At 43.3% G+C, this 11,809-nt stretch overlaps 1 protein-coding gene across 1 annotated transcript; it reads left to right on the top strand.

Annotated features, from left to right (window-relative positions):
* The first annotated feature begins 9,114 nt into the window (after window positions 1-9,114).
* On the top strand, window positions 9,115-9,669 carry LOC112680841. The gene has a single exon (XM_025551056.1). The coding sequence runs from the start codon at window positions 9,115-9,117 to the stop codon at window positions 9,667-9,669; it is 555 nt and encodes a 184-aa protein (XP_025406841.1).
* The last annotated feature ends 2,140 nt before the right edge of the window (window positions 9,670-11,809 follow it).

Genomic DNA, 11,809 nt, shown 5'->3' with positions numbered 1-11,809 from the left:
GGTTTTGCAATAGTACGTTTTTTCCTTATACGACTCAGGAATATGCGTACTATTATTTCTCAATAATATATGCATATTACATTATAAACAGGACCGGGATAACCATCTTATAAATATAGAATAATTTTGACATTAAATTTTACAAATTAATAATATATTATACAAAAAAAATATAAATCAAACCAGCTAACAACTGACGTCACCGCACTCTCCGGAACACCGTCACCCCGCACTTCCTGGTTGATCTGCCGCACCACAATAACAACCACCGTACGACAATGGGATCTCGGCAAGGAATACAGCCAAATCTTTCACTCCGACAATGTGATGACTGTACGCAGCCCAAACCAGCGTTATACTGGGAGGAAAGTTGCACCTGGTTGATCCGCACTACATCCCAAAACGTGCAACGATTGACGACACCCACGTGGTTTGTCCGACACACCGGGAATACCCGCTGTCAGGCGACAAAACGACTAACGCGAGCGAAAATCACGCACGTACGCAAAGCATGGCATAGATTACGTAAAGTGGAAAATAAGACACGTTGTTCGTGGAAAGTCGTATTGTAAAACGTGACATACACTTGAGGCCGAATGGTCGTTGACGATTGACAGTCGCAAGACCTGACCCAAAAACAGGTGTAAGAACGACCGACGCCGTGGCGACACGCAGTCTCGCCATCCGTCACAAGAACGGCGATCGGGCGGTGGGCAGCTTCTAGAAAATTCTACGCCCGAAGCGCTATTGTGGAGACCGGTTGCCGCACTTCAATAGACGCGAAAAAACTGGTGTCGCGCGCGAACAGTTATGTTTCACGTAAGTTTCAAGACATGCTCTCAGTGCCACAAAGTTCATTAATTTCGAGTTTTTTTCAATTTTGTGTGGTGGCACTGAGGCATTTTATCTTCATTGTGGTGTCCGGCAGCCAAAGCCTTCGTGGTGAATGTCATCGCACCGTCTCTCTCTCGTTTTTGTGTCTTCGTGGTATGCACATCAAATTTTCATCTTCTCAACGTTTTTCGTCCTGTTTCTCAAGTTTGTCAAAACCACGTTTTCTTGTGAATCCTGTGAATAAGTGCCCGGTAAATATCGTTCGTGACAATAGTCACTATTGTTCTAATTTGTGTTCCCTAGTTCTAGGTGGTCAATTTGTACCGGCTGTTTTGTGATTCATGGTTTTGTATTTGTAGTTGTGCTGTGAATATCGAAGCGTGAATTTTTCATCTTTAATTGTAGTTGTGCGGCGCACATACACGGGGTATTATGCTTTTTTTTATTGTATTATTTCATTATTACTTACATTCCCCAGTGCGGTAACGTAGGGATTAAACCCACCGTCCACTGCAGTTAAATGCTGTGAGTATCATTTGTCGACTGTTTTTTCTTTTACGTTTTTGTGGCAGACGTGCCTTACATAGTTCCTTTGTTAATAATTAATTTAGCAATATCTCAAGATCTCATTTTCATATTTCTATTATACATTACGTTACATTTATTTATCTTACCAAATTATACATTTATTATATTATTTTTTTTATATATGTTTTTGAGCCAAAGTGCCAAGTACCAAACCTAATACATTATTTTTATTATTATTCACATTAATATTACTATTACTGTTATTTTTATTATTATTATTATTATTTTATTATACAGTCCACTTAAACTTTAATTTGCATTTGTTCTATTTCTTATATTTATTTTCAACACATCGTTGAATTCCCCCTGAGTGGCTACTGCTGTTACCAGGGCAACACTTCTTCCAACTTCTATTATTTGCAGCGCGTTATAAATTGCATGATACAGATATAAAAACCATGGGCTGAATGTTCACACTTCATACTATTTTATTCAATGTAATTTATTTATTTATGCATATGACACTCGGCATGAGCTATTATTACAAAATTAATAAAATTGATATGAGTATAGAATATAAGATAAAAGATAAAATAACAGAGTAATAAAAAAATTTAAAAAATATTTATATATAATAAACGGGAAAAACCCTTTTGAAAATACAGTAGAAGTGAATGACATAATATTTAGTAATTATCAGTAATAACATATAAACTAATAAACAAAGCAAACTAAAATAATAGCTGTATAAAATATAGGAAGGATAAACAAAATAAAACAAACGGACTAGAAAATGTTAAAAGAACATGTTCTTCTAACAAAACAAAAAAAAACTATTAGAGTCGAATATCAAGTTCCTCTAGCCATTTGATCACCATTGGTCCACAGACGTGCAGTGTGGCTACTCCTCCTTCAAATCTTGTTCTTTGGCATTTCTCAACGATATGGCTTGTGGTTTGTGTTAGGCCGCACTCGCATAACGGGGAATCAGTCGTGCTCTATTTGTGTAATAGATAGTTACACCTACCTTGCCCAGTTCTTATACGGTTCAGGGCCGTCCATTGTGCTCGATTTAGCTCGAAGCTTGGGACTCTGTTATCAGAGACGCTAATTAGGGAATGGTTTCGGGCGTTAGAGTTTGACCACCTGTTTGCCCACGTCTCCTCTATTGATTTGTTTGACCGTGACATGCTCCAGGGTTTCTGGATATGTCTCTTAGCTGGATGGTTTACTATGTCTATTTGTACTGGGAAGTCTAGGTAGTTGCTCAGTTTCGATAACATTAACTCAGTCTGGACTTGTCTCCGTAGGTCTGGAGGGGCTATATTGGACAGTACTGGCAGCCAATCTAGATCTCACGGTACCTGATATTATTCTCAACGTTTCATTCAACTGTACGTCAACCTTCTTGCAGTGCGCACTTCTGGCCCATACAGGCACGCAGTATTTTGCTACATTGTACACTAGAGCTAAAGCTGAAGTACGGATCACATTTTCACGACAACCCCAACTTGGGCCTGCTAGCTTGGCAATAATGTTGTTACGTGTTTTTATTTTATCTTTTACACTTTCGAGATGCTGTCTGAAAGTTAGTGTTCTGTCTAACCTTACCCCTAGGTATTTAGGTGTTCCTTCAGTGGTGATTTTTTGGTCATCGGCTACAATACTTAGTGTTCTATTGGCTTCTCGGTTGTTTAAGTGAAAAATGCATGTTACTGATTTGTTTGGGTTCAGTTTGAGGTACCATTTCTGGAAGAAATTTTTTAATCTTGCAACGTCCACATTCAGTACACTTTCGATTTCTTCAAAGGATGTGGCTTGTGTAACTAGTGCTACGTCATCCGCGTAAATGAATTTCCTCGAAACTGTGTCATTCATGTCTGCTGTGTATATGTTAAAAAGCATTGGGGAAAGAACAGCTCCTTGTGGAAGGCCATTATGTAAGGTTTTGTATCGGCTCATTTTCCCTCCATGAGTTACACTGAATTTTCGATTTGATATAATTTTCTCTAGAAGTAATAGGGTAGATTTACATCTTACGATCTTTGCCATTTTAAGAAGGAAACCTCTAGTTCAGACTGTATTGTAAGCCGATGATAAGTCAAGAAAAACAGCACCCGATTTTGCTTTTTGTTGGAAGCCGTTTTCCACGTGTGTCGTAAGTGCCAAAACTTGATCGCAGCAGTTTCTATTTTGTCTGAATCCGGCTTGTTCCAGTGGTAGGGACTTCTCTACTATTGGTTGGAGGCGGGCTAAGAGTAGTCTTTCAAAAAGTTTATACATGGTAGACAATAAGGATATTGGTCTATAGTTGTTGGGGTCGGAAGCGTCTTTGTTTGGTTTCAGTATTGCAATTACTTTAGATTTGAGCCATAGTTTCGGTAACTTACCAGAATTCACAATTTCAGTGGCAAGTTTTGCAATCCAGTTGATGCAGTTAGAACCAATATTTTTGAGAAACTCATGGAGAGTTCTATCCACCCCTGCAGCTTTCCCATTTTATACTGATTTTATAGAGGTTTGGACCTCACCTGGAGTAAATTCAGATGCCAGCTCTGAACTATCCTCGCATTCTTCAAGTGCCTCCTAGAGTTTTCTTTTTATCTCTAATTTTTCGAATTTTTTCGGCTTAATATTTGACGTCTTGTAGATGATGCTTGATATGGAAATTGCTGTAACATTGCTATTTTTCCTTGATGGTTGGGCAGCCCCTAGTTTTCTCAGGAGTTCCTAACTCTTTCTGCTTGAATGGGTGAAATCCATGTTGTTCATTGCCGTAATCCATCTGTTTCTTCTTTCGTTGTCTAATGACTCTATTAGCTGATGGCGATGATCTCATTTCCTGTACGCTCATATTCCTTCAGTAGGGAAGCACACTCCATGTTCCAACAAGGAGTATAATTTTGCCTGTAGTCTCTTGGGATGGCGGTGTACGCTGCTTTTTTAACTAGTTTGACGAACCTAGGATAATTCTCTGGCAAGGGAGGAATACGATTGATGTTCTTTTCCATATAATTTGTGTAGGCATCCCAATTTGCTTTACGTAGGTTCCACCTAGGCATTGACGGTTTATCTATTCTTGGTAGGTGTAAGCTTATGTTTATTGCTATAGGTTTGTATTGTGTTCTGGGAAAGTTATGTAGAATAGTGTGAGAAGCTCTTAGGGGTTGGTTATGATAGTCGGTTGTTACAAAACAAAGGTCAGGTGATGCTGCTGTGCCCCATGTGCCAGAAATTCAAGTGCCACCTTACTGGGCATCATATAGCAGGTGCAAGCGGTGGAGTGTCGCCCATTTACATAACCTTTCTCCATCTTCATTTTCAATTGCATAGCCCCAATTGGTGCTATGTGAGTTGAAATGTCCTACGTACACTGTTGGAAATTGATGTGTTGGAAGCACATAGTGGGACCAGTTGATTGAAGGGGGCTTATATACATTGTAGATAATAAGGTTATCCAAACGGATACCAACTGTATGTTCATTACCAGTAACTGGATTGACAAGGCGGTCTTCCACCTTTTGGTTAACATAAGTAGCCAGGCCATGTCTTGGATGCCCAATGTAGTCAATCAGCCTGAAACCAGGTTTTTTTAGGCGCCTTGTCTCTCCATCCGGGATGTGGGTCTCCTGTAGGGCTAGTGCGTCAGCATCGTTAAAGGTTAGGCTGAGTATTTCTGCTTTAGAGCTTGTTAAACCTTCTATGTTAAGGTGTATGATTCTTCCCGGACGAAGCATGAGCATGCCGCCGGCGCGTCACCAGGTTGCGGAAAGGGGAACGCCCTGTAGATAAAGTAAGGTCTCCAACGCTGCAACTTCGCCGGATCACGCGCTAGGCGAAATCTGGCAACACCGCCGTGTTCCTTGGTTCCCCCACTACCACTTTGCTGCTGGGTGAGGCTTCCCCGACCGCTCAGTCTTGGCTGAGCAGCCATCAACGATGGAGGTACCCCTCGCGTCAGCGTCCAAGTGCGAATTGCGTTCTGTAATACGTTTTTTGAGTGCGAAAAAGGTGACACCTATTGAAATCCATCGTCAACTAGTTGAAGTTTACGGGGAAGAGTGTATGGACATAAAAAACGTGCGTAAGTGGAGCCGCGAGTTCAATTCCGGGCGCACTAATGTTCACGACGAGGAGAGAAGTGGCCGACCGTCGGTCTCGGATGCGATTGTTCAAGCAGTGGAGGCAGAAATGCTCAAAAACCGCCGTGCGACAATTAGGGACTTGGAAGAGAAGCTTGGAGGAGTGTGTAGCAGCGAAACAATCCGTCATATCCTTGTGAACAAATTGCAGTATCACAAAGTTTCTGCCCGATGGGTGCCGAAACAGCTGACCGAAGACCACATGAAGCGGCGCGTGGAATGTGCGACCAAAGTTGTGGCCCGTTTTGAAGAGGAAGGCGATGATTTTTTGGAAGGGTTTGTTACGGGGGATGAAACGTGGGCTCATCACTACACACCCGAAACAAAGGAGTCGTCCAAACAATGGCGCCATAGCGATTCTCCGAAACCCAAAAAATTTAAGGCGACACTGTCAGCCGGCAAGGTGATGGCTACGGTGTTTTGGGATCGCCACGGGGTATTGTTGGTGGATTTCATGCCAAGGGGAACCACTATCAATGCAGCAAGGTACTGTGAGACCCTGGAAAAGCTTCGTCGTGCCATAAAAAACAAACGCCCGGGATTGCTGAGCAAAGGAGTGAAATTTCACCACGACAACGCGCGCCCGCACACAGCCAACGTTACCCTTGACCTGCTCAAGAAATTTGGCTGGGAAATCATCGATCACCCTCCCTATAGTCCCGACGTGGCCCCAAGTGACTACCACATGTTCCCCGCCCTGAAAAAACATCTCGGAGGGAAGAAGTTTGATAGTGACGCGGAGGTTCAGAAAGAGGTCAACACCTGGCTGCGCGAGGCGGACGGAGAGTGGTATTCTGCCGGCATAGACAAGTTCATCGTGCGGATGCGCAAGATGTTGGAAAAAAATGGCGATTATGTAGAAAAGTAGCCAAGACCTTGGCCTTTCCAACGGTGTATCGCTTTTTGTAAATAAATGTCATTTTCTATGAAAAAAAAAATTGGAGACCTTACTTTATTGTCAGCCCTCGTATATAGGGTAACCGCGAAATAAGTCATACCCTTCGGGATTGGACGAATAAGCGGTAGCGAACAAGCTCACCACCGGAGGAGTGATCGACCCCCGGTGTCTCGGAAGATCTGGCAATCGAACCGGAAAACCGACAGATGACACGAGGTTTGCGTCATCGGTGGCCGCCAAGCCATACTTTAAAAATTATGATGGACCCAATAAAAGCTTTTGATGTTACTGCTACAGGGAAATCGGATAACCCAGAGCCGGCGGTTGGGGGACGATGCTCGCCCCAGGTGTCGTCATCACCTCAAGCCACCAAAGGTGCAGGTTCGTTGAAGCAGGGACCTGCCACTGACAACGGTGTCGGTAACGAGACTACAGGTGAAGGAACTCATGCCTCCACTCGTAGCAGACAGGCCACCTCATCTGAGATGCTAATGACTTCTCAATAGAAAAAGGCTAGGACGATCATATTGCTACACTGGGAGAGTAGGAGCTGCTAAATATGGTGCAGAGCTACATCACCACCATGGTGACATTTGTCAACAACACCAGGAACGTCCACAAGGAGCTTAAAGAGACGCTCACAAAAACGTCCCTGTTGATGACGCAGTTCAGAAAGATCAGAGACGCTAGAGCTCACGAAGAACCGCCGATCAAATTACCAAGCGCGAATGGCGTCAGCCCAATAAACGAAAATCCGGAGTCTATGGAAAGGAAGATGATCGACGCCATCGAAGAGCTGAAGTGCGCAGTCGAGACACAAGGAGAGGAAATCAGGGCGTTGAAGGCTACGAAGGATTCTTCTTGGTCAGAGGCGCCTAAAAGGCATGCAGGGAAACCGAACACTGATCTAGCCCCCCCTAAACATCCAGCTTGGACCGAGGTGGTTGGAAAGAAGAATACCGCTAGTGAGCGAACTAAAAAACCGACCAATATGCCTAATCTGAGGAGGAGACCGCCAGCGGTTATCATGGACACGAGTAAGGAAGATTTCCCGGCTTTAGCAAAAAAGATTAGAAAGGACATAAAGAGTGAAGTAATCGAGGACCACGTGGTCGGCATGCGGCAAACAAAGTCAGGCGGACTCCTGTTTGAACTACGTGGTGACCAAGAACAACTTGAACTAGTTAGAGCGGAGATCTCAAGGTCGGCAGGACCCGGAATTACGGTGCGTGAGCTCAGACAAGAAAAACTTTTGGAAATTCGAGATTTGGACGAATGTTCTACGAAAAAGAATGTCGAGGAAGCAATCGCCCTTGAGTCCCAAGTTATGTCCGGAATCAAGGTCCTTTCTATTAGAAAGAAATACGGAGGTCAGCAGACTACATTAGCATCGGCCCCCATTGAAGTGTTAGAGCCTATCCTGAAGACAGGACGCCTTTGGGTGGGCATGATTAGTTGCAGAGACTCACAGAACAGAAGGCGAGGTGTTTCAAATGTTTGTTCCTCGGCCACATATCTAAGGTCTGCCGCGGACCTGATAGGAGCAGCTGTTGTTGGAGGTGCGGACAGCGCGGAAATATGGCAGCAGGATGCTCTGCGATAGCGGAGGAAGCTGCTAATTTCTCCAAGGTGCTAATCAGTGAGACCAGTGTTAAATAGTGCCGTGCCGATGGGGAAATGAGGCGGGCGTTCAAGACGGTCCTCAACGGGGAGACAGCGGCTAGCCAGGCTTCTGTATCCGTTGCCGAAGGCATTCAAGACACACCGCAATGATCCGCGTCTTACAGATCAATGTGGGCATGTGCAGGGCGGCCCAGGACCTGGCGCTGGCGACCGCGAACGAGCTCGAAGCTGACGTACTAATAATCAGCGAATAACACAGAAGCCCTGGCGAGGATAGCGGCTGGTATCCCGACACTAGCAGCAGAGCAGCCATCGCAACCATCAGCAATATACCAGTCGACAGAGTCGGACCACCATTGCCGGGTTTCAGATGGCTTGAAACTAAAGGGCATAGACTGTACAGCTGTTACTGCTCGCCCAACGTTTGCTTTACTGAATTTGAAGCCTTTTTGGACGCACTTGAAACGAGCATCAGGGGAGCCAAGTGCCCCGTAATCGTCGCAGGTGACCTAAACTCCAAATCACTGGAGTGAGGCAGCCCCATCGAAGACTGCAGAGGACGAGCACTAGCAGATCTCCTAGCCTTCACAGGGCTATCGGTCTGCATTGCATGGTTTCAAACCAGGAAAATCAACTACGGACGGGATGGCAAGGCTGCAAACAATCATACGCGATGCGAACAGCAGAAGAAACGATCGGAAGTATATTGGCATGCTCACATTAGTTGTCAAAAACGCGTTCAACAGCGTACAGTGGGACGCTATCAACCGGAAACTGGAAACAACACAGACCCCCAAGTACCTAAGAAACATAATCGTGGATTACCTACACAACCGACAGATCACGTTCGAGAAGACAGATGAGACCATCACCACAAGAGACGTCAACTGCGGGGTCCTCCAGGGCTCAGTCCTTGGACCTGACCTATGGAACCTGTTGTATAACGACATCTTAAAAATACGTCTACCCCAAGATACGGAACTGATTGCCTTTGCTGACGACGTGGCAGTCATCACCACAGGTGTGATGCCTTTCCAGTTAGAAAAGTGACTGGGCAAAGCTCTGAGGGACGTCATCGCCTGTATGACCATGCACGGGCTGGAATTGGCACTGAAAAAAACCGAGGCCATAGTTTTTACTAACAAAAACAAGAGAAACATAATGACAGTTGAGTACACGCAGCACGCATTCCCATCAAGTCGATGCGTAAAATATCTCGGTGTGTACTTCGATTCGAGATTGCACTTCCAGGAGGATGCTATGCAGGCGGCGAAACGTGCGGCTGAAGCAAGACGATGTCTCACGCAAATATTGCCGAATCTCAGAGGCGCAAAACAGAGGACGAGGAGAGTTCTCGCCACAGTGGTGACCTCAAGACTTCTGTACGGAGCACCCATATGGTCAACGAGCATCACGGTCAAAGCACTTGGTATCATGGAAGCAGCTTACAGGAGAATCATGCTTAGGGTGGCATGTTGCTACAGGACTACGTCATACACAGCAGCAGCGGTAGTGGCAAGCCACTCTGGCTCTCTTGGCAGAAGAAAGATCCGACATCTACAACGGAAAAGAGAAGAAAGCTGCCAGAGAGGCAATGCTGTGCAAATGGCAGCGCAGCTGGGAATCGCCGTCCGAGAAAGGTAGATGGACCTATAGACTTATCAAGGATGGTAAACCTTGGTTCCAGAGGAAACACGGTGAGGTGTCATTTCATCTGTGTCAGGTGCTGACGAACCACGGGTGCTTTAACAAGTATCTTCGCAAATACGGAAAGCGCGGAACAGATGAGTGTGCACATTGTGGGTCAAGCCCTGACAGCGCCGAGCATGCTGTGTTCTTGTGGGACGCGTGGTACCACTGGCGTCGAGAAGCCTGTGTCTATCTGGAGGTAGACCAACTGACCCCAGACAACATCGTAGGCATAATGTTGGAGTCAAAAAGGAAATGGCTCAGAATAGAAAACCTGCTGACGAAGATAATGATGTGCAGAGAGGAAGAGGAACGACGGGTGCAACACGGATCGTTAGTCCAGACCGTCTGGTCCAGGATACAGGGTCGTGAAGTTTCCCGAACCGATGCGGAGAACACGACGTCCAAGCCAATGCACGTGAGTCGAGGCCGGCTGGTACAGGAAACCGGGCTAGGAAGACAGAACAACAACAAAAAGCCTACCGCAATTAAGTAGTTAAGATTTTTGTTGTAGGCCGAATGGCCAAAGTAGGAGGGGTAGAGCCCTTCGTGTGCTGTAAATATCATATTTGTACTTGATCGATGTTTTTAAATAAACGATGGGGGCCTGGAGGAAGTAATGCAAACGCAGTTCCCTCCAGGTTTCCCGATACCACAAAAAAAAAAAAAGATGTATGATTCTTACATATTTTTGTGAACCATTATTGTCTGAGGTATTGTTATTTTTATTGGCTATGTTTAGAATACTTGTGTTATTATAAAGATTCCGTTTATTTTTGTTTTTGAAATTTAGATTTTATAATTTGTTTTTGGGAGTTATAGATGTTGTGTTGTGACTTACGCGGAAGGCGCATAGGTCAGGATAGCCCTGAGAAGGGCTGTTTTTGCCGAATATACCAGGAGTTCGTGGGAAGTCTGGCAGTCGGTTTTGTGCTGATTGATTTCGTGGTATGTTAGGCAGGTTGTAATTTCATAGATAAAAAACGCACCTAGGAAATACCACTACTTACAGGGAGGACAACGAGAAGTTACAGCCCCCCCCCCCCCCCAATGTTATTCAATGATATTCACTGCTGTTAACAAAATACATTAAACAGAACGTATTCTGTAATCTTAAACAGAGAAATATTTGAATAAATTTCATAGTTAACAATAATTTTTTCCAATGAACTATTCAATTATTATTTATTATTTTTTTTTTTTGTTTTCGAGTTATTTTAGAAGTGTATATCTGTAAAATAATATTATATTCGGTATACGCCGAAAATTGAAAATCTGCTGATGAGTATACGCCGTATACCTGCGTATACGTACCAATACACACCTTTAACGATATTTTCTTTTTGTAATTATCATAACTCATAACTTATAAATAAAGCAGTGACGGATTAAACATTTGTGGGCCCCTAGGCAATTAAAGTGTTGGGCCCTAAAAAAATATTTTTTACATACATGTTTAACATTACTATCCAATAATGAAGATATACAGCTATAATAATAACGAACTATTATTAATAAATAAAATCATATTTATTACATTTTTTTTATTTGCAAGAAAAATTAACTAATTATTATATTATTTCTATTCTTTTCGAAATAATTTTATTATTATTACTGCATATAATACCTACAACTTGATGTATAATATATTTCATAATCACTTTTATCCCATAAATTCATAAATAAAATACAGATATTATTATATAAAAAAAAATATAGTTTTCCGTTTTCACAGGGCCCTTTAAATGAGTGAGACCCTAAGGCGGGCGCCTACTCCGCCTAATGAGTAATCCGGCACTGAAATAAAGCAATCATATTATATAATATATTATTATATTATTATAATCATATCAATAAAACGCACATACCACGTAAAATATGTATTTATTGTCAACTTATAACTTATCTATGGTGTTGTCGTATACGCCACGCAAAGGCTTGGCGTATAACAACACGAAACGAGGTATTATTGGTTATTGGACACTCTAACTGTCAAACAAGCAAGTAAAGGAAAACTTAATAATTGACCCGGACGACTATCTTCTTAAGTGACAAAGAACACAATCTAGCACTGCTTAATAGGATAGTCGAAAAA

This window comes from Sipha flava, unplaced genomic scaffold, assembly GCF_003268045.1.
Source record: "Sipha flava isolate LNK unplaced genomic scaffold, YSA_version1 18189_pilon_pilon, whole genome shotgun sequence".
Lineage (NCBI taxonomy): Eukaryota > Metazoa > Arthropoda > Insecta > Hemiptera > Aphididae > Sipha > Sipha flava.
This window is presented reverse-complemented; position numbering and strand designations above follow the sequence as displayed.

Bases quoted from the DNA above. Each gene is read 5' to 3' on its own strand.
- LOC112680841 (XM_025551056.1), top strand. From the start codon at position 9,115: ATGCACGGGCTGGAATTGGCACTGAAAAAAACCGAGGCCATAGTTTTT.